Genomic DNA, 23,661 nt, shown 5'->3' with positions numbered 1-23,661 from the left:
GGCATGAATGGCTTTGGGGGTCATCTGTGGTAAGGGCTCTTGGCCTGAGATGCAGACCTTCATCAGTACAAATACTCCTGAATATACAAGTAAGGAGGAGGGCATGGGCTCCAGTGGGTTCCAATCCTGGTGCTTTCTTTGACCTACGGAAGTCTCATTACTTTTGAATCAGGAAAGTACAGTTTAGACAGATGAGAAATTGATCAAGAAGTAGAACAAGAAAACAGTCAAAATTGGGGAACTTCACTTCTCTTAGGCCTCCTTTCTTTGTAAAGTGGGGATAAAATTTCTTTCCTGTCATTGTGAACATTAGAGGAGGTGCACGTGTGCCCGGCATATAGTAGGTCTTCAGTGTGATGGTTGACCCTGTAGGAAACTCTTCAGTTAATGTTGTTCCAGCAAGCCCATTTGTTTTTTTTTGTTTGTTTTAAATAAATTTATTTATCTATTATTTATTTTTGGCTGTGTTGGGTCTTTGTTGCGCCCAGGCTTTTTCTAGTTGCGGCGAGCGGGGGCTACTCTTCGTTGCGGTGCGCGGGCTTCTCACAGCAGTGGCCTCTTTTGCTGTGGAGCACGGCCTCCAGGCTTGCAGGCCTCAGTAGTTGTGGCTCACGGGTTCGAGAGCACTGGCTCAGCAGTTGTGGCACACGGGCTCAATTGCTCCATGGCATGTGGGATCTTCCCAGACCAGGGTTCGAACCCATGTTCCCTGCATTGGCAGGCGGATTCTTAACCACTGGGCCACCAGGGAAGTCCCGGCAACCCCATTTGTACCCCTGTAGAATCTACCCTTTCCATTTATGGCATTTCACAGTTAGTGGTCTAAATATCATCTCATTGCTAAAGAAAATAGAGGTTAAAGGGATGGATATCCTCCTGTAACGGTTCACCTGGTGAAGTTCCCATGGGATCCCACGCCTGAGCCCTGGATTCCGGAGGCAAGGACAGTGCTTGTTACTTAGTACTGTATTCCTTACCCTGGAAAGGCCTGCAGATAGCCACGAGGATGCAGAGTGCTGTCTGGATGCTCCTTCGGACTTGGTTGATGAGGCGCAGATGGTGAGTTCTGACTAGGGGGAGATGGACATGACAGGCCTGTGGCAGTGTTGTTGGGAGCAAGAGGAAGAAGCCAGAGCTCCCACTTTGGGTGGACGTTGCCCCCCACGGGTGCAGAGAGCCAGGCCGCAGTTGAGACAGCTCAGAAGCCTCTCCCTGGGCTCTGAGGGCCTCAACAGCTTGAAGGGAGAGGAGACACTGCTGAGATGGCAGGGGTTTGAGAGGCTAGGAATGGGGCGTGGGGTGGTCACCAGATCACTGGGTGCCAGGGTTCTGTGTGGGAGGGTTGAGAGGTCATGATATCTTTTCCCCAGCCTTGGGCAGCATTTCAGACAAGAGGAGCCTAGCCTGCCAAGTGTTTCTGATCTTGTTAAGAAATTCCTATGTGGGTAAAGGTAAAAATTTTTTCCAGTAATGTGAACGTTTAACTTTGTGTTCCATCTTGATTGTTTTCATCAATCAACTCAAGATAGATCTCAAGAGTGATATGAGGTATTCATTCAATTGTATGATGTTTTCCTAGAACATATAATTGAACTTTTTTGTGTAGAACTGAGTTAACATTCCTAAGTGATCATCAGCCTCCACTGTCTTCCTCACCCTGCCTCCCGCAAACCCACCTCCCCCAGTCAGCTTCTTCATGGAACTATTTTAACGTTCTAGACAAACAAGATAGGAACTTCAGATTATAAGATCATAAGTTTCATTTGGGGAAAAATTTAAAGATTTTAACTATGTCCCATTTTAAGGCAGTTATTTATTTTAAAGAGTGGGGTGCTTTTTTCATCTGTCAGCAGCCCATGGCGTGGTACATCTGTCCTTGATATTTAAAATATTTGGCGCCATTTTACTGTGAATCCATTTTGACCTACTCAACCATCTAACAAATGCTAGCCTGGAATTAGACTTTGGAGTACATGGGAAACTAAACACTGTAATTGTTTAAACTATGTATACAGATGATATGTGCATGTTGAGGTATTTCAGAGGTTCCAATTAATGTTAGGTGGCTTCGCACCCTGAAGACCCATCTGAGAGGATCTCTTCTCTCTTACAGCAGAGCTATAGGAGGTGAGCAAACTGCAAGGCTTTGCTTTGTAGTAAAGCAGCTGCGCCAGCACACCCCCCTGGTTCTGGGCAGGCTCTGCCCCTCTCCAGCAGCCTTGCTCTTGACATTCCTCTTCGCATTTGTCGAAGCCTAAATCCAGGTTTCCCAAAGTGTGTTCTGGGCATATCATATAGGTGGTTAAGAAGGATTAGAAGACTCAAGTTTTAACTAAATGAAACAGGTTTTTGTTTTGATTTGTTTTATGAGTGACTGCGTAGGTGTGAGTCTTCAGAAAGGCTCAAGTGTGGGCTTTCCCAGCCGACTGTGACTGTGGACATCCTCTAGGTTCCACAGAATGCCCTTTGAGAACATCCACACACAGGGTTTCTAAGGCTTGGTCAAGGTCCATGTTTGACTCTTGGAATGTGGACTCTGGTGATCTTTGTATATAGCCTCTCAGTATCCTCTCTCCTGTCCCCACCTTCTCTTCCCTCTCGCTACCCCAGGGGAAATCAGCTTCAAATTGGTGGGTTTGCCATAACTAGGACAACCCCTAGGAGGTTTTGCCCCTGGGAGCAGGTTTCTTCAGTGACTCCCATGGGTGGCTTGGTCCTAGACACAAAGGAGGCCAGCAAACACCACCCTGCTGCTGGCTCTGGTTCCTTAAGGGAGGCATCACCAAACACAGCTTCAAACCAGCCAGTCTGCCCACACTTGGAACCAGAAGAGTTTCTGGCGTTGAGCTGAACTAGAACTGCTCTAACATAAAAGGGAAAGCCATTGCCCACAGTTCCAGCCCGGACGCCTGGGCTGACTCAGCTGAGAACCTCAAGTCTAGTGGACTTGGGTGACAAATAAGTAACTTAACCTCTGAATCCTAGCATCTTCATCTGGAAAGTGGTGAGGACAATCTCACCTACCTCACAGGGAGGCTGGATGCATTGAGATGGGTGCACGGCACAGTGTCTGGTGTGCAGACAGTCCTGAAACCGAACCAACCCGGAACTAATTGTGTGAGAGACAGACCTTAGTGTTTGAAAGGATCTTAGAAATCGCCACTTTCAAGATGGGGAAATAAGGCCAGGGAGGGAAATTACTTACGAAGGTTACACAGAAAGGAGCAGTTGGGACTGAGAATCCAAGTGTCATTGCTGCTCCTTCCCTGCCTTCTGCTACCTAATCTGCATACCCTTCCCCAGCCCGGGGAGTGCTAAACACCAGGTCTTAAATCTGAAGAAAGAAATTGCTAGTTTAGACTGTGAGCAAGAGCTATTTTAGGGCAGACAGGCTTTCAGCACACCATAAACTCCATCACCTGGGCAACTGCCTGATTTCTTAGACGAGGCAGCTCTCCACTGTCTGCATGCGTGGGCATCCGAATACGTGGTTGAGGTATGGGGCTTCCTGGGGCCTCCTCCCTGCCTCTCCTCAGCAACCACCGTCCTCTTCCAAGGAACTGTGGGCAGGAGTGGGTGACATTCAAGGTGCTGGTGATAGGTGAACCAGGTGGGTCCTCCCCCTGCAGGGCTTGTAGTCTTCCGGGAGCAAGAGACAAGCCAACTGCTGTCCCTAACACCACAATCAGCTTCTCTGCACAAATTAAAAAAAGAGGTCTTTGTGCTAGCTCTTCCTCTTCCCCACCGATTTGGCCCTAAACCCTTTAGGTGGGCAGAACATGATAGGTTGGGGTGGGGTGGGGAGCTGTGGTGACCCAGAGCTGGTTTTTGGAAACTGAGCTGGGTGAAGAGAATCCCAGCTATGGGTAGGGATGAGGGAATGGCCTGGCATGGAGTGTTAACCCAAGCAGGGTAAAGAGGGCAGCTTCCTGTGCAGGGCAGGGGTTAGGAGGGGGGCGGGGACACAGGGTGTCAGAGCCCAAGTCCGGTGAAGAGAGCAAACCCATAGAGGGCTGACCTGACTCAGGCTATCAGCCTGGGTGGGCTGAGGAAGGCATCCAGAGGGGATGTCAGAACCTGAGTTGGGTGAAGAGAGCCTCCACAAGAGAGGGGTGGCCCAGTTTGGGGTCATGTGGTAGGAGGGCATCTGTGCAGGGATGGGGTGATGGTGGAGATGGAAAAGGGATTAATACAGAGGCATTGATCAAGCAAATTACTGTATGAAAGACAGTAGCCAGGTTTCTCACTGCCCTAGAAGGGAGTTACAAAGAATGGAAAGAGAGAAAACTGGAACGTTGAATTGGAGTTGGAGGTATCAGTGTGAACTCATGATTTTCAGTACACACAAAGAGAGAAAAAATATGTAGATGTAAATATGTGTATAAGTGTGTGTTTATATACATATATTCCCTAGCTGTTTGCACTGAGAGCTCAGGCCTAGGAGCAGCAACGGCCCATTGAACACACCTCATGTCTAGACTCAGTTTCTAGGTACCACCCTCCAATAAAATAAATCAGGGCTCCTTGGAGAAATGGCTGATTCCAGGGCTGGGCCAGGGACAGTATAAGTAAGCTTGGAATGTCTGTTAGAAAGTAAGAAAGGGCTCAGAGAACAATGGAAACGTCAAAAAAAAAAACAGCAGCCCACTGGCCAGATTTGAGGAACAATTTGAGCATTAAAAAAAAAAAAAAGATTGTAATGGATTACAGCCCATTAAAAGAAAAGAAAGTCGTGAGTCTATATTGATATAATGAAATAAATTGAAAGTTTAATGAGAAACAGCATTCCCCGCCTCATCAAAATTTCAGTTGATGTGATTTCTTTGATGGGTTATAATCCATTACAGTCAATACTTATTTGATTGCTCACTTTGTCCCAGGTTTGTTCATCACAAGGGGGAAAAAAGAGTAATGGAGAAGCCTGGGAGACACAAGCCTAATCCCCAAAAGTGAATGCCATTAGCAATAGGACAAACAGAAATCTTGTGCCTCCTGATAGGCTGTACTGAGAAGAATACAACATCACATGTAGGTTATTTCTGCCAAAAGTGTATAATCGGAATCTAATGGTGAGGAAACATCAGACAAGTCAAACTGAGGGACGTTCTGCAAGATAATTGGCTGTAATCTTCCAAAGTGTGAAGGTTGTGAAAGTCAAGGTGAGTGTGAGGACCTCTTCCAATCTGAAGGAGACTAAAGAAGCATGACGACTAAAGGTAACATGTGATTCTCAATGGGATCATTTTCTTACAAAGACAGGGACATTTGGCAAAACTTGAATGGGATCCAATGGTTAGATGGTAGTATTGCAACATGAATAACTTCTGGGTTTTGATGGTCGTATTCTGGTAAAGGAGGAGAACATCCTCCTTTAGGAGGATAGGACAGAAGCATAAATACTAAAGTATTTGGGGTGATGCAGTATTAGGTTGGCAACTTACTCTCAAATAGTTTAGAGGGAAAAAGTTCTTCGTTCTGCACTTACAACTATTTTTTTGAGACTGTTTCCAAATAAATACATTTAATTAAAACAAACCAACCATCTTCAAGTCTACCCATGCCTATGAACTGAAGAGCCAGGTGGTGTGACATTCAGGCCACTCACAGTAACTCCTAAAACCTTTCTACTGTCATGACTTCCTTGTGTTTTTCTCAGCTCGTATTTCATTCTTGCTCCCCTAGTCTCCTGGCTTCCCAGACTTGACCCTTGGTGTGTCCTACCATCATGCTTTCCTGCCCACTCTGATCACTTACCTAAGTGCTGTCTGGTTTTTGACGCTTAGCTCAGGTGCCCATTGATCCAGGGGGCCTCCATGCCTGCTCCAAGAACCAGGTTGCTGAACTCCTGGGGCTTTTCTGGCTGTCCCAGGCTTTCCCTGAATAGGTCTGCGGACCCCCTAGGCATCCACAGATACACTCTTGGGGGCTCTGAGACTTTTCTTCTTTATTTTTTAAAATTTTATTTATTTTTGACTGTGTTGGGTCTTTGTTTCTGTGTGAGGGTTTTCTCTAGTTGCGGCGAGCGGGGGCCACTCTTCATCGCGGTGCATGGGCCTCTCACTGTCGCGGCCTCTTGCGGAGCACAAGCTCCAGACGCGCAGGCTCAGTAGTTGTGGCTCACAGGCCTAGTTGCTCCGAGGCATGTGGGATCTTCCCAGACCAGGGCTCGAACCTGTGTCCCCTGCATTGGCAGGCAGATTCTCAACCACTGCACCACCAGGGAAGCCCGACTTTTCTTCTTTTAAAGGGCTCTGTAGGACTTCCCTGGTGGCGCAGTGGTTAAGAATCCATCTGCCAATGCAGGGGAAATGGGTTTGAGCCCTGATCTGGGAAGATCCCACATGCCACAGAGCAGCTAAGCCCACGCGCCACAACTACTGAGCCTGCAATCTAGAGCCCGCGAGCCACAACTACTGAAGCCTGCATGCTAACTACTGAAGCCCGCACACCTAGAGCCCATGCTGTGCAACAAGAGAAGCCACCGCAGTGAGAAGCCCGCACACCACAACAAAGAGGAGCCCCCGCTCGCCGCAACTAGGGAAAGCCCGCACACAGCAACGAAGACCCAACACAGCCAAAAATAAATAAATTTTAAAATAAAAATAAAGGGCTCTGTACATTTTTCAAGACAACAATCTCTACCACCCATTTGATACAGTGGAGATAAGACTGAATTATTCATCTGCACTTTACTTTCACCCAAATGCAATCATGTCAGCACCTTGCTTCTTAAAGGCCATAGCGCAGCCCGATGGCTCCCCTGGCTGCAGGGGCCTTCAGAATCTGTCCCTGCCCCTGCCTTCACATGCCTTCTAACCCCTTTCTGCCTGAGCAAGAACACAGACTGCTCACCTCTTTCTGAACCCCTCAAGCCTTTCCATCAAGGCCTTTGCTTAGGCTGGGTCCTTTTTCCAGAATGCTTTGCCCTGCCTTGCTTGTTGAGAATAATGGCAACAATAATGAGTAAACATTTGCTGAGTGTCTACTTTGTCTCAGACACAATTCTAAACCCTTTACAATTTACAGATGGGGAAACTGAGGCCCACAGATGTTCACAACTTGTCTGAGGTCATACAGCCGGTGAATACAATCCTGTGTTACACAAATGCTTTCTTGCATGTCTACCCCGTGTCTGGCCCTGAGCCAGGCCCAGAGGGTGCAACAGAGATAAATGAGGCCTTTGCCCTCTCAGAGCTCATGGTCTGAGACTGATGGGTAAACAGTGAGTCATAACAGAGTGTAATAAACACTTTGATACAAGGGGCCATGGAAGCCAGGGCAGGAATACCTGACCCAGCCTGGGAACTCAGGAAGGTGTTCCTGATATGCAGGAGTTAGCCATCCACACTGGGCTATTTTGAGGATTAAATGAGTTAATATGTGAAAACCAAGTAGATCAGGTTCTGGCATGTAGGAAGCATGATAAAAGTACCGCTGCCTCCTTTGCCTCCTCTTCCCTCCTCCTCCTCCCCTTGGCCTTATAAAGGAATGGATGTTTTTATTGTGGGAGGGGGAACAGCAGGTAAGAGTATGGGTTACGTTCTGGCCTAATGGAATTCAGGACGCCCAAGGGTGACATCTAGGGGGAGAAAGGTCATGGGAGAGGGGATGAAGGTAGCACCCTGAGGAACACTGAACTCTAGGGGCTAAGCCCATAAAAATGACTGAAAAGAGCAACCAGAGAGGTGGGAGGAAAATCTGGAGTGTCTGGGGCCATCTATGCCATGCAAGGAGACTGTCACAAGAAGGCAGAAGCAGTTGGCAGGATCACATGCTGTTGGGTGAACTCCTACTTAGCCTTCAAGACCCAGTTTAGCTCCTCGAAGCTTTCCCTGGCCTCTCCCACCCTGGGCAATTATACTGGCCTTGTAGTCCTGTAAATATTGTAGCAGCAGATTTCTGTTCCCCACCTGAGGCCTAAGCGTCAGACTGTTGGGGGAGGTCCTGAAAATCTACCCCTTGAGTGAGTCCTATGCACATTAAAGTTTGCAGATGCCAGTATTCTAGAGAGAAAAAACCCAGGGTAGGATTCTCATTGGCTCAGCTTGGGTCCCATGCCCACCCTGAGCCAATCTAGGGTGGAAAAGAACCATGACTGGTCATTCTTGGGTCAGGTGCCGACTCTTCTTAGGTGGGCATCACTTGGGAGGAGGAAGGCAGGTGTTGGTGTAGAAGAGGAGCAGCCCCAGAACAAGGAGGGCTGCTGTTATTAAAAGCAGCAGATGGTGCTAGGCAGAGAGAAGCAAGCATGTCTGCTACAGTTCCACAGTTCTTTTCAGAGAGCCTTGAGGCCCCACAATGTGGCTCGGTGCCTGGCACAGGGGGGTGGGCCATCAGCAAATGTTTGGTGTATGTACGTTTCCTCCTGGCTACCTGGGCAGCTCCCGGAGGCTCACAGGCTAGTTTAGCCAGCCCAGGCCGGCAGGGCCACGGGTATCGGAGGTAAGTGTAGGCAGTGTCCACATTCCCTTGTAGCCACAGTTTCTGCCTTCTTCCCCAGAAAACCATTCCCCATCCCCTGCCCTGGGAAGAAAAAGCAGAGCAGGGCAGCCAGGGAGAAGCCAGGCAGCTGCTGAGCAGGCGAATCTTCCCCTGAATCAAGTGCCGGCAGGGCTTGGAGGCAGCGGGAACAACAAACTGGGGTCCCACGGAGGGTGGGATTCCACCGGAGGCCCCGGTAAGGGGCGCAGATGGTTTGGCCCGGCGTTGTCCTTGGTCATAGGAACCGAAGGAATGTCAAATTGGAAAATCCCGGCGAGCACTATTTTTAGAGACGACTTGGAGAGCATTTTTCCAGCTGAAGGGACGAGTTCTTTCAGAAGCAGCAGTTAACTCTAACCCCTGAACCAATCCCGCCTGGAATCTGCCCAGGCCCGGCCCCTCCCTCCAGGCTCGTGGGAACACTGCGGGAGGAGGAGAGGGACATTTGGTCCTTTCAAACACAAAAAGAGGTTGTTTGTTTTTCACATCTTTGACTACAATCCTCAGACATTAGGAGTTTATACCAGTACCTTTCTTTAAAAGGCCCTTTAAAGGTAGAGAATCATTTCAGACCAAGCTGTTAGTCTTGAAACATTAAACATGATTTTCTTGGATGTTTGGTTCATGCTTAACATTGATAGTTGTTCGTGATAAACTCAGTCTTCCCACTGCATGCTTTATGCCTGCGATGTTCTCCTTAACTACCGCTGTCTGTATTTTTCTGTTTGAAGTAGGAGTCTCTAGGGACCTCCTAATTACTGACCTTATTAAAAGTAGTAGGTGAGCACTATTGCTTAATTGAAGTTACAGGAAAAGCAGCCCTACCCCCAACACTAAGGGTTGCCCTGGGGAGGGGCCTCAGTAAGAAACAAAGTGAAACTGGAACCTCTTCCCTCCTCAACGTTATCAGGCACTGCCTCCAGGGACAGAACACGCAGGGACCCCAGTTTGGGAAGGTGTTTTGCTCCCAGCCCTTCATGGAATTCAGATTCTAAAGTCCTTGTAGGACCAATGTTTTATGGAATCAGTGTGCTTGGGGAGGAGGGCTAGAGTGGGTTGGAGGTGGTTGCCCTTCGGCTAAATGAGAGGCTGAGAGACTTGGGAAGAGGCCAGGCCCGATGTAGGTGAAGCAGCATATACTGGGGCTTAGCGTGTATCTAAGGATGCTATACTCTGAGCAGTTTTTTTTTCAGGATGAGTTCAGGGACTGAGATAAGAATCAGCATTACGGTTGCTGGCAGAGCCTATCCACTGGCAACAATTAACAAAGTAGCATCTGGTTTCTTCATCAGTCTCTTCTGAGTCTGGTTTCCTTGAGTCAGCCCTGGATATGTGGACCAGACCCTGGAGCCAGGGACCTGAGGGCAACCCACTTCTCTGTCATTTATCACCCTCATTTTGTCTTCAGCACTTGTAGACACCTGGAGGCACAGCTATAGCCACAGACTCATGCTGTATTACGACTGAACACTTGAGGAAGGCACAATACCAAGTTTTATCTGCTCTTAATATGTGGGATTCCCAATAACACCCGTTGGAAGTCTGTGAACTTCTGTTAAAAACTAGAAGGAAAAATTTCGAGTCTTTCCCCGGAACTAAAAATAAACGTAGGCTAGTGTCCAGGAACAGGGAACAGTTAACAAGTACTGGAGAGGAGCCTCCTATCTTGCTTCCGCTCAATCTACTTCCTTCGATGAAGCCAAAGAGAGCATTCTAAAAAGAGGCCTCACTGGGCCACTCTCCTGCTTAACACGCTTCAGTCCAGAATCTACCCTCTCACATGGTCCCTGAGGCCCTGCAGGGACACCCAAGGCCACCTTTCACCCTTGAATTCTGCACTTGAGCCTCTTCACTGTACTTTGCTTTCTTATCTCTTGGCCTTTGCACATGTTGTTCCCTCTTCCGGGAATGCTCTTCTACCAACCCCTTACCATCTCTTTGCCTTGCTAACTGCTCTTCGTATTTCAGACCTCAGCTGAAATTCTGACCCACAGACTCAATGAAATCCTTCCTGGAAATTCCCATACCACCATGAACAATACTCAGCAATGCTCTATTGTATATTTACTGGTTTCAATGCTTGGTCTCCATGTCTGTGCTGGCAGGGACTATATCTGACTCTCAAGTTCCTTTTTAAAAAAAATCATTTTAAATTTAGCTTTTATTAAAATTATATGAGCACATAGTTGAGAGAATCAAATAGTTCTACAAGGCCTATAACCCCCATTACATATCCTGCTCCCCAGAATTGACATTTTTTAACTTTTAACCAATTATTTTTATATTTACATATACATATATATATATATATATTTTTTTTTTTTTTTGGCCTCACCACGTGGCATGTGGGATCTTAGTTCCTCGACCAGGGATCAAACCCGTGCCCCCTGAAGTGGAAACGCAGAGTCTTAACCACTGAACCGCCAGGGAAGTCCCTTTACCTTTATATATTTAATGAACATGCATATACTGCTTCCTGTGGAGTTCTCAGTTTTAAGCATCTACTGATCTCCCATGATGGATGATGAGTATCTAGGTCTCTTGCCCACCTTCCCCTTCTCCCTATCACACATGCACACATCCTGTCCCTCTATCCTCTCCTCCTAATAGGGTCAGGTACTTTTGGTTAGATCCGCACTCATTGTTTACATTGTTATAATTATGCAAATGTTATTCACATGTAATTTAGCATACTTCTTTTCTATGTATCAGTTTATTTCCTGCAGTTCATCTATGAATACTTGCTTAATTTTCTATGCATTTATCACTAATTTATCTCAAAACTTTCCAGAAACTATGAATCTTTCTTTTCTGTGTATTTAAACACATTTTTTTTTTTTTGCGGCATGTGGGCCTCTCACTGCTGTGGCCTCTCCCGTTGCCTCTCCCGTTGCGGAGCACAGACTCCAGACGCGCAGGCTCAGCGGCCATGGCTCATGGGACCAGCCACTCCGCGGAATGTGGGATCTTCCTGGACCGGGGCACGAACCCGTGTCCCCTGCATCGGCAGGCGGACTCTCAACCACTGCACCACCAGGGAAGCCCTAAACACGTTCTTAATTTCATCTTGAAGACATCTCTCGAAGCTCTGGCTGCTCCAATCTGGGCTCCTTAACCCCCAGCCCTGCTGCACAGGGGCCTCTCTCCCCTTCACCATAGGACCCTTATCATCTCTCTCTCTCACCCTTTCCTGGCTCCCATGTCCTCTGCTTCCTTGGTTTAAATGCTTGTTCTGGTGGTGTCCTCCTCCAGCAGCCTCCTAAGAAGAGACAGAGGGAGTCTTTGCATGTCCAAAAGAGTCCTTCATCAATCCTCATACCCGATTGATACTCCAGCTGGAACCAGACTTCTAAGTGGGGATCATTTTTCCTCAGGATGTGGAATGGTTTACTCCATTCCCAAAGCTGCTGTGGAAAAGTCTGTTGCCTTTCTGATTCCTGATCCTTTATAACGAAACATGCTCTGTTCTTCTCTGGAACCTTGAGGATCTTCTCTTTGCCCCCAGTTGTCTGGTGTACCTGGTGCTGATTCATGTTCATTCATTGTGCTGGGCACTGGTGAGTCTTTTAAATCCAAAACTCATGTCCTTTGGTTCTGGAAAGTGTTACTGAATTTTTTTTTAATTATTATTTTTTGTTTTCTTCCCTCTATATTCTCTGTTCTAACTTTATTAGAGTCTTATTATTCTATTATTCTCTTGGACTATACCTCTAATATTCTTCTTATCTTTTCTCTCATTTTCCATCTCTTTGTCTTTTGGTTCTATTTCCTGTGAGATTCTCTTTAACTCTTATATTGAATTAAAAACCTTTTTGCAGGGCTTCCCTGGTGGTGCAGTGGTAGAGAGTTCGCCTGCCGCTGCAGGGGACACGGGTTTGTGCCCCAGTCTGGGAAGATCCCGCATGCCGCAGAGCATCTGGGCCTGTGAGCCATGGCCGCTGGGCCTGCGCGTCCGGAGCCTGTGCTCTGCAACAGGAGAGGCCACAACAGTGAGAGGCCCACGTACCGCAAAAAAAAAAAAAAAATTTTTGTTTTCATTTTATTTAGTATCCAAGTACACACACACATAAATATATATAATCTTTAGTATGGTACTCCTGCCCTCAACTGTGCCTAGTGATCCCTAGCTAAGGGACCCTCTGTTTTACCTTCTCCAGAGAAAAAAGATTCCAGTCTTGGGGGATGGTCATGGGTGGGGATCCAGGGATGCATTTGCTGCTTTTTTTTTTTTTTAATTTAATTAATTAATTGTTGTCTGCCTTGGGTCTTCGTTGCTGCGCGTGGGCTTTCTCTAGTTGCAGTGAGCGGGGGCTACTCTTGTTGCAGTGTGCAGGCTTCTCATTGCGGCGGCTTCTCTTGTGTGGCTCGTGGGCTCTAGAGTGCAGGCTCAATATTTGTGGCTCACAGGCTTAGTTGCTCCGTGGCATGTGGGATCTTCCCAGACCAGGGTTCGAACCTGTTGCGTGCATTGGCAGGCGGATTCTTAACCACTGCACCACCAGGGAAGCCCTCCCCATTTGCTTCTTAAAAAGACTTTCATTTGGTCTTTTTTTTTTTTTTAATTCCTGCTTTCACCCCCCCACTTCTAGATGTGCTTGGTGCTGCCCATTCCTGAGCCTTTTTTCCTGTGATATGACCTAGGTTGCATTTCAGCCTTCCCCTGTGCCAACTTAGGGTTTACCTTTCTTGGATCTGCTAAGTTAGTTACCACTTGCCCATTTGCTTTTCTTCTTCCAACATTTTGTTGCCATTGTCTCCTTTCCCATTCTTTGTCCCTGTGGTTTTATGCCCTTAAAAAATGCCCCTGTAACTGTCATTTCACTGGGATTTGGGGAGAAAGCAGAGGCCAGAGTCTGCATCCAACCATTCAACTTGTTATCTTTCATTGGCAACCTCCAGGTCCTAGCATATTCTTTAGCATATAAGTGCCCAATAAATATTTGTGGGCTGAATGGAGTGTTAGAGTCATTGTCTTTCCCATCTTTGGTAACCAAAAGGTGAGAGCCCTTTAAATTGAGATCTCCTGAGTTATGACATTTACTGCTTCTCACTTCCTAAGTTCACAAGCCCATCTGAATTATATACTAGGCAACACTGTGTAGTGAAAAAATTTGGAAGTGAGTGGGCTCTGCTCACCAATTGTGTGGCCTGGGACTACCAGTCTGAAACCTTAGTCTGGTCTTCTGTAAAATGGGAATAACACTTTCAAGTGCCTTCCTCAGTGTCTAAAGCATGGTAAGCTCTAGATATTTGTGGTGTGGGAGGGTTCAATACCAAAGGGACAATTCTTAGAAAGTCGGTGTTTTACTTAAGCTTAAAATTATCCTTCACACTTGAATTGCAAATTGGTCCCTAATTAATGCCCTTCAGTGCAAAAATCTGTGTTTAACCTGCCTTGGTGATTAGGCAGAGATTGCAAAACCTTTTCAGCTAAGAGAGGAAACTAATGTTAGTCACCGAGGGTCTCCTGTGGGCTAGCTCTCATTCTCGGTCAGACCGGCGAATCCAGAGCGTACACTGGGAGTTATTCACAAATATTGCCGCGTGTCTGTCTTACAGACCCAGTACTAAGCGACCTCACTCACCCCGACTTCTCACCCTTGTCCCGTTCAGTCCCTGACTTAGGTACTGGTTTGTTGCCCAGTGTGGGAGCCCAGACACTTAGCCCCCTCTTGTCAAACAGTCCAAGTCAGGCCCACCCTGGGCCCCGTACTGTTCCCAGCACGGGGGTCGCACAGCACACCTTGGTCTTCACCGATAAGTCCCCTGGCCTACCTGAAGAAGACCCCACTTCCTCCAGGGAAAAAACGGAGGCAGCGCTCTGGGAAAGCAACTCCGTGCCCCCTAGGTCTACCTCGACCCTCCGTCAACCCCCATTTTCCCTGCTCCCCACTACCCCTCTTTCCCCGACCTCCGCCCTCCCACGCTGTGATCGCCTGGCGCGCAGCCGCGGCCCCGACCCCCGCTTGTACTCAGGTGAGGGCGGAGCCAGAGGCCCTGGCGCCCCGCCCCGCCCCGCCCTCCCGAGGCCCCGCAGCGCGGGCAGCCACCTCCACCCGCGGGAGACGCGGAGCGCCGCCGAGCGGTCGGCGGGCGGGCACTCGCTCCGCCCCCTCCCGGCTGGCCGCGCCGGCTCCCGCCTCCTTCCCTCTCCGCCAGCTCCCGCCTCCCTCCCTTTCCGCTGCCGAGGCGGCGGGAGCCGAGCCCGAGCGGACCGAGCCGCGGCCGCAGCCGGGCGGCGGGCGCAGAGGCGGCGGCGGCGGCGGTGCGGGCAGTTAGGCGGCGGCGGCGGCGGCGGCGATGCGGCGGCCCCGCTGAGCCCGCTAGCTCCGGGCGCCTGAGGCCAGCCGCGCAAGGCGGCCCGGGCCGGGCGGCAGCATGCGGAGCGGCGAGGAGCTGGACGGCTTCGAGGGCGAGGCCTCGAGCACCTCCATGATCTCGGGCGCCAGCAGTCCGTACCAGCCCACCACCGAGCCGGTGAGCCAGCGCCGCGGGCTGGCTGGCCTGCGCTGCGACCCGGACTACCTGCGCGGCGCGTTTGGCTGCCTCAAGGTCGCCCAAGTGGTAGGTGCCGGGCGGGGCCCCAGGTGCCGGCGGGCGGCCTAGCCGCGCGCCTTCCCTCCCTGCTCCCGCTTCAGGGGGCGCAGGCCCGGCCGGCCTCCACCGCGCACTCGCTTCCCATGGCCCCAGTCCTTGCGCTCCCTCTCCTTCGCTGGGTCCCCGTGCCGCCCTCCCGCCTCCCCTGGGGACCCTGCCGCCTCAGGTGTGCGCCTTCTACCTGAACACCTGCCCCCGGGCCTTCCTGTCCACTCCAGCCTTCGCTGTCGCGAGCCTCTTTCACTGTTGGGTTTGGTGGTGCGCGAAACCCGGCCGGGGTCATGCTGTCCCCTGGGTACTGCTGGTCATAGCAACTTGTGTTAGGTGTTCGGGGCCCGCACATCCTCCACTCCTCCGGATGGTCCTCGTTTGTCTCGGCTTCCACCACTGGGGACTGTGGCTCGGTTTCTTCCCCGGCGCCCAGCAGAGTGCTGGGCATATGGTAGACGCTCAAATAAATGTTGAATGGAGGCATGTAGTCTAGATGCATTGGGGGAGCCCAGATCTGCCCAGAGTCTCCAGTTTATGCTGCAGAGGTTTTGTTTGTTTGTTTTTTTGTTATTTATTTATTTATGGCTGCATTGGGTCTTCGTTGCTGCACGGGGGCTTTCTCTAGTTGCAGCGAGTGGGAGCTACTCTTTGTTGCCTTTCACGGGCTTCTCATTGCGGTGGCTTCTCTTGTTGCGGAGCACGGGCTCCAGGCACTCGGGCTTCAGTAGTTGTGGCACGCGGGCTCGATAGTTGTGGCTCCCGGGCTCTAGAGTGCAGGCTCAGTAGTTGTGGTGCACGGGCTTAGTTGCTCTACGGCATGTGGGATCTTACTGGACCAGGGCTTGAACCAGTGTCCCCTGCATTGGCAGGCGGATTCTTAACCACTGGCCACCAGGGAAGTCCCTGCTGCAGAGGTTTTGATTCTTTCTAATTAGCCCAGAAGGTAGAACTGGCATCCCTGAATCCTCCGCCCCAGCACGGTGGCTGGCATTGCCCAGTTGGTACCCAGAGTTAAATCACTATGGGAGGGCAGCCAGTTTTGGAGGTAACAGAAACAGAGAACTTTCTTTTGGGCTTGTCTATGGTAGAGCTCATTTCTTAGAATTCTTATTTTTAGCTTTCAGGGTGTTCACGGCAGGGGCCTGTCCCCTCTGCCCCTCTTTTGTGGTTTTCTAACAGGCCTCTTTGGTTTGTTACTTAGCTCTGCTGTGGATAGAGCATACTCCAGTTCGGAAAAAACTGTCCCTATATCCCCTGACACAGGTAGGCCTTTCTCTGAGGCCTGGCAGCGACTTCTCATCTAGAGAAGCCATTTGCACAGAGGTGCAATGTATGTGCATTTTGTTTCTTCCAAGCATTGGTCTTCTTGTGCTTACTTGAGTACATAGATAAAGGTTCCTTGAGAATCATTTAATGTGTGGATATCCTTTAAATAAAGGTCTCAGTGTTTGTAAATTGCAGAATCATAGACTGTTCTCGCTCTCTCGCTCTCTCGCTCTCTCGCTCTCTCGCTCTCTCGCTCTCTCGCTCTCTCGCTCTCTCGCTCTCTCGCTCTCTCGCTCTCTCGCTCTCTCGCTCGGGTGAAAGGCTTGTTCTGCTGATTGCAGGAGGGTGTTTTTGAAGGGCTCTCAGGAAAGACAAAACGGAGCAGGTTATTCCTCTCTAGAATTTTAAACTGACCTTATCTGGTAAATTGGAATGTTCCAAGAGATATATTTGTTCTGTAGTTAGGCATTGTTGTTAGCAAAGTGAATGGAGGAGTGGGGGAGGTGTATAACTGCCTTTAAAAAGAGGCAGCTAGCTGATGTTTGAGTACAGCACTGATAATCAGAAGTGAATTAAAGAGCAGGATGGGAGGGAACCTCGGCCCAGGTGGAATTTAGGGCCTTGTTAAGTACCTTGTTTTGTTTACTCTGGACTTTTGAAAGTACATAGAGCTTGCCATTCAAAAGATCTGATAAAAGAATGAAATCCAGTAGTTTATATAAAATGTTAGATATCACCTCATTGCTGGAATTTTGTCACCTAAAGCCAGAAATGGAAGCCAGTGGTATTTATCACTGCCTTTTCGTAAGGTGCTTTTTTTTTTTTTTTTTTGTAGAGCTTTACTTTTCATCTGGAAGAACTTTGGGGCCCAGCCCCTAAAATCTCGCCTAACTCTTGTCTTTTGTCTAATCTCTAGAATTTAAACAGCGAGAGGTTATGTTATGTGTGGGTGAGTGAAGGATGGGGACCTGCTTGAAGGGTATGGCAACGTGAAACAGTTCCATGCATTTAGCTTTTCAGCCTTGTTAAAAAAAAAATCAGGGTTTTTAGGGGGAAAAACCGCCACAAAACTTCAAGATAGTGGACTCTCAACTTAAACTGGAAAAGAAGACAAGAGTCGTTATGAAGATATTTTTGTTTTTGGCCATGCCGTGGGGCATCTAAGTTCTCCGACCAGGGATCAAACCCGTGCCCCTTGCCTTGGAAGCATGGAGTCCTGTCCACTGCACCACCAGGGAAGTCCCTGAAGATATTTCTAAGATGTTACAAAGCTCAGAATCCCATCAAGAAATATGTCTAATGTAAGTTCTAATTCTAATATAAGTTTTTGAGAAAAAAATTTGACTTTTTTTCGTTTTAGGTTTTAGAGACATTTTTTGTGGTTTGTGGCCTATTGCCACCTGCAGGTCCTTGCTCCAAGTGTGGTCAGCTGCATTGCCAGCATCTGAGAGCTTATTAGAAATGCAGAATCAGAGGCCTAACCCCAGACTTTCTGAATCATAATCTGCAGTTTAGCAAGATTCTCCGGGAGATTCTCGTGCACATTAAAGTTTGAGACTTACCTTCCTGTATCATTTTAGTGTTAAAACCTTACACAGTACTAGCAATCAGCTCTCTATCAGAACCGTAAATAGTCAACCTCAAGGCTGAGGTTCTTCTGTAAAATGAGCCTATATCTCTCGAAAAGGATTAAGAGAATGAGGTAGTATGTAGAAATTAGCACCTAGTTTATTAGGCGCTTAGTGTGTAATAAAACGTTAGCTGTCACTGTTGCTAAGTAATACTTCCTGTCTTTAAAGAAACTTGGTGAAAATGCCACCCCAAAATTATAATTATATATTTTATAATTTTATAATTATAATTATATATATTTGAATTAAAGATAGTTTACTTCCTAGTGATTTAAAAGTTAAATCGATATTTTAAATGGAATGCTATTTGGTAGTAAAACTAATCTGAAATATTATGGAAATTAATGCATTTTTCATAGATTATATCTTTTTAAAAATTAATTTATTTTTGGCTGCGTTGGGTCTTTGTTGCTGCGTGTGGCCTTTCTCTAGTTGTGGCGAGCAGGGGCTCCTCTTTGTTGCGGTGCACGGGCTTCTCACTGTGGTGGCTTCTCTGGTTGCCGAGCACGGGCTCTAGGCGCATGGGCTTCAGTAGTTGTGGCTCGCAGTCTCTAGGGCGCAGGCTCAGTAGTTGTGGCGCACAGCCTTAGTTGCCCCGAGGCATGTGGGCTCGAACCCGTGTCCCCTGCATCGGCAGGCAGATTCTTAACCACTGCGCCACCAGGGAAGTCCTAGATTTTATGTTTTAAAAATGAAACTCGGGGCTTCGCTGGTGGCGCAGTGGTTGGGAGTCCGCCTGCCGATTCAGGGAACACGGGTTCGTGCCCCGGTCCGGGAGGGTCCCGCGTGCCGCGGAGCGGCTGGGCCCGTGAGCCATGGCCGCTGAGCCTGCGCGTCCGGAGCCTGTGCTCCGCAGCGGGAGAGGCCACAACAGTGAGAGGCCCGCGTACCGCAAAAAAAAAGAAAAGAAACTCATACCTATTTCTTAGTTGGGGAGAGTATCTCCTGTGGTTATTTCAAACAATATAAATGTACTTTTTGTAGGAAAAGAGTTGGTTTAAACTATTGATTTAAATACCTTCTTTCTTTTAAATGTGGATTCTGTGAGCGCTTATTGGTTTTTAGCTCTCAGACATCATTTAATGAAATAGTTAATGTGGGCCTTTTTTTTTTTTTTTTTTTTTTTTTGCGGTACGCGGGCCTCTCACTGCTGTGGCCTCTCCGGTTGCGCAGCGCAGGCCCAGCAGCCATGGCTCATGGGCCCAGCCACTCCGCGGCATGTGGGATCCTCCCGGACTGGGGCACGAACCCGCGTCCCCTGCATCGGCAGGCGGACTCTCAACCACTGCGCCACCAGGGAAGCCCAGGGGCCTTTTGTTTATTGTTTTGTTTTGATTTTTTTCCCAAAGCACTTGGTTGAAAGCAGAATTTTGCTCTTGGGATGGGGGTGGGGCGTACTATCGCTTATACCATGATGTTAGGACAGTGTCAGAAGAGGACAGGACCTACGTGGGACAACTTTCTGAATCACAACAGCAGGCATCATTAATGAGTGCTTACTCTACTGTTATCACCTTTATTTTATGGTTGAGAAAGTTAGAGGCACCGAGGTCGTGACTTGTTTAAGGTCACGTGGCTAGTGGTTGGTGGAGCTGGGATTTGAACCCAGGTGGTGTGCTCTTTCCTGCCTCCTGAACACATCATTTTGAGTTGTTCCACAGAGCAGAGGAGACCTTGAGTCCAAGGACATTTCTGAGGTCTTTGGTCAGCATGGTGACTTTTTGGGTGACTTTTACGTGCTGAAGTGATACACTTAACAAGGGTTTTGATTTCTCAGTGGCCATTGCGCTGTTCCTAGGTGTGCAGTTCCTGTTCCTCACCCAGCAGACCTGCCACTTTCCGCCTTGAGGGGATAGGCCTTCTCAAAAGAGCCAAGAGCAGAATCAGCTTTTAATATCCAAAAACACCTCTCAAGGAGCTCTTTTGCTTCGGATCCCTTTCCCTTTTTTTTTTCTTTTTTGTTTACATTTATTTTATTTTATTTTTTGGCTGCGCCCCGTGGCATGTGGGATCTTAGTTCCCCGACCAGGGATCGAACCTGAGTCCCCTGCAGTGGGAGTTCAGAGTCTTAACCACTGGACCACCAGGGAAGTCCCTGGATCCCTTTCTTGAGCCCCTCCCACGACTGATTGACCTTCTGACATTGCATTGCATTTGTTTAGGACTATTTTTTTTTTTTTTTTTGTGGCCTCTCCCATTGCGGAGCACAGGCTCCGGACAAGCAGGCTCTGGACGCGCAGGCTCAGCGGCCATGGCCATGGCTCACGGGCCCAGCCGCTCCACGGCATGTGGGATCTTCCCAGACTGGGGCACGAACCCGCGTCCTCTGCATTGTCAGGCAGACTCTCAACCACTGCGCCACCAGGGAAGCCCTAGGACTATTTTTTAAACAAAGTTGGGTAATAGGTGATGTTTAAATTCAAATTTTAGCTCTGCTGATCTCCTTGAAATATCTTAACCCCATTGTTTCTTGACTTCCTCCATAGTAGAATGTGAGTGGTAATGACTGAGCATTTTAGGAATTGTAAGAACTAAACGGTTAATGTTTGACAGGTGCTTTCTTAGGTAACTCAAAGACAGATGTGAGCGTTTGCATTTCAGGGTTGGGTGATAAGTATCTTTTATTTGATGGAAACTGTCAGTTTTTCATCCCATGCTGGTGAGCACTTCCCTCACTTTTCTGGCTTTCTTGGGCTATACAGAAGCAGGGCAGGGGCGTGCAGAGAATGGCCGGTGAAGTAGTTTCACTGCATTGGATTCTCACTTCTACCTTAAGGTGGCTTCTTATAAAACAGTCCCATTTTCCCTTGGGCAGATTGTTATCTTTGGGAGTTGTCTTCCTGGTCAAAAACTTGAAGTCAAATAAATTCTAGCAGAATTTAAGCAAAGATTAAAACCACTCTTAAGTTTTTATGATTAAAAATAGTAAAATTATCATCCAAGACCCCAGGAAAGTGTCTAGTACACATCTGTTATATAAAACCAGACAAAGATGGTTCAAGAAAAGAAAGCTTCAGACCTCATCCTCATGAACATCATCCTCATGAACACAGGCACAAAAATCCTCAACGAACTACTAGGAAATCTAGGAAATCGAATCCAGCAATGTTATGTAAAAGGAATAGTACAGGACAATCATTGTGACTTATCCCAGGAAGAAAAGGCTGGTTCAGTTTTCCAAAATCAGGAGATATAATCCGCCATACTAACAGTTTAAAGCACAAAAAGCACTTGATTATGTCAGGGGATGCAGAAAAGAACTTTTGACAAAATTCAACATTCATTCACGATAAATGTGGCCAAGAAGACTAGTAAGATAAGGGAACTGCCTCAACCTGGAAAAGGGCATCTGCCAGAAATCTACAGCTAACATACTTAGTGGTGAAAATACTTTCCCCTCAAGATGGGGAGCAAGGCAGTGATGCCTGTTCTCACCACATGTCTCTTCTGTCTTCCACATCCTACTGGAAGTGCTAGCCAGTGCAAGAAAAATAAAGAGAAGGCATTCAGACTGGAAAGAAAGAAAAACTGTCCCTATTTGCAGATGGCATGATTGTCTATGTAGACAATACCATGGAATCTATAAGAAAGCTCCTAGGACTAATGTGTGAGTCAGCAAGGTGGTAGCATACAAGGTCAACCCGCAAAAATCAATCATATTTTTATATCCTAGCAATCAATCATTGGAAACTGAAATTGAAAAAAAAAACAACCCATATCAGTTATGATAGCTCTAAAAAGAATGAAATACTTAGGGCTAAATCTAACAAAACATGTACAGGATCTACATGCTGAAAACTACAAAACACCGAAGAAGGAAATCAAAGACCACTGAAATAAGTGGGCAGACATACTGTGCTCATGGATTGGAAGATTCAATATAGTTATTAAAATATCACTTCTTGGGCTTCCCTGGTGGCGCAGTGGTTGAGAATCCACCTACCAATGCAGGGGACATGTGTTTGACCCTGGTCGGGAAAAATCCCACATGCCGTGGAGCAACTAAGCCCATCCGCCACAACTACCGAGCCTGTGCTCTAGAGCCTGTGAGCCACAACTACTGAGCCTGCGTGCTGCAACTACTGAGCCCACGCGCCTAGAGCCTGTGCTCCGCAACAAGAGAAGCCACCACAGTGAGAAGCCCGCACACCGCAATGAAGAGTAGCCCCCGCTCACCGCAACTAGAGAAAGCCCGCATGCAGCAACAAAGACCCAATGCAGCCAAAAATAAATAAAAAAAATATATAAAAGCTTTAAAAAAATAAATTAAAAAAAATATGTATCGCTTCTCCACAGATTGATCTGTAGGTTTAACATTATCCCAAAATCCCAGCAAGATTTTTTTAGATAGAGAAGCTGATTCTAAAATTGATATGGAAAGTCAGGTTAGCCAGGCAGAGGGATGATGAAGGGTTGGTTTTGAGGGCAGAGGGAACAACACAACATGAAGATAGAACATGGAGTTTAGGGGTGTGTGTGTGTGTGTGTGTGTGTGTGTTGGGCGCTGGGATGGGGAGGGGCTCTGAGAGTATGGACTTTATGTCTCTTATCACCATGAGACTTTTGGCCAGTTGCTTGTTCACTTCAGGACACAAGCAGGTCTCCTTATTTGTAAATCAGGGCTGATGAGAGTGTTACTGGCACCTGTGAGCCTTCCATACAAAGTCCTTAGCAAAGTGTCTCTCACATAGAAGTCACACCAACCTGTTACCACTATCGAATATCTCTGGAATGGTACAAATTGGGAAACTGGGTGACCAAGGGTCAGGGTGGAAGGGAGATTTATTTTTCACTGTATTTGAATTGTATACCACACGCAGATATCTTCTTTTCAAAAATTCCCAAAGCATCAGCTGTTACTAGCTCTACCTTAGTATAGGTTAGCCTTAAAGCTATTATACCAATCATAATCTTTAGTTAACCTTTTATTACTTTCTTACTTTGTAATTTGGAGGCACTTTTAGGGAGAATGATTTAGATAATACAGTACAGACATCTTGAAGAAACTTGAAGCTTAAAAATTTTTTCAATCTATTTTCCTGTTTTTTTTTTTTTTAAAAAAAACCTTCTGCACAATTGTGGGTGATTAATAAATTTGTTGATGCTAATGAAAAAATTTCTCCCATTTGAAAGGAATCTACCCTATAGGGCTGGCTACTATAGTTAATAATACTGTATTGCAGTTGTAATTGAAAGTTGCTAAGAGAATAGATCTGATAAGCTCTCATCACAAGAAAAAAATTTTTTTAAACTATATATGGTGACGCATGTTAAATAAGACTTATTGTGGTGATAATGTGTATATCATTGATACAAATATTGATATATAGAAATACTGAATCATTATGTTGTACACCTGAAACTAATGTAATGTTATATTCCAGTTGTATCTCAATTAAAAAACCATTGTAACACTGAAGGAAATTAGGGAAAAAATCTTAGTCAAATGAAAAGCACTTTGGAATTTTTCCCTTCCAAAGGCTGCATAAGATCCCCTGATCATGGTTTCCAATATTTTGCTATTAGGAAGGATCCTTCAGTAAATGTCCTTCATTTTTCTTTTGAATTGTGACTATTTTTTGTTAAATTTCAGGGAGTGCTATTACTAGATCAAAGGGCAATATCATTACATTTCTGAACATTAAAAAAAATATATGGACTTGGTCCTACAACATACGTAAAGGTCTCACTTTAC

The 23,661-nt window shown here is 47.2% G+C and overlaps 1 protein-coding gene across 1 annotated transcript in view; it reads left to right on the top strand.

The window, feature by feature from the left end:
* Positions 1-14,765: 14,765 nt before the first annotated feature.
* The window catches only part of CMTM4 (CKLF like MARVEL transmembrane domain containing 4), a 68,307-nt gene continuing 59,411 nt past the window's right edge, over positions 14,766-23,661 (top strand). The window contains exon 1 of the mRNA XM_022583536.3: positions 14,766-15,045. Coding sequence (XP_022439244.1) covers positions 14,860-15,045 — 186 coding nt within the window. The 5' untranslated portion in view covers positions 14,766-14,859. The remainder of the gene's footprint in view (positions 15,046-23,661) is intronic.

The sequence above is a fragment of the Delphinapterus leucas genome, chromosome 20, assembly GCF_059928025.1.
Source record: "Delphinapterus leucas isolate spDelLeu-1000000601 "Yukka" chromosome 20, BTC_Dleu_Yukka2, whole genome shotgun sequence".
Classification (NCBI taxonomy): Eukaryota; Metazoa; Chordata; class Mammalia; order Artiodactyla; family Monodontidae; genus Delphinapterus; species Delphinapterus leucas.
Note: the sequence above shows the minus strand (reverse complement) of the source record. Positions and strands in the feature narration are given on the sequence as shown.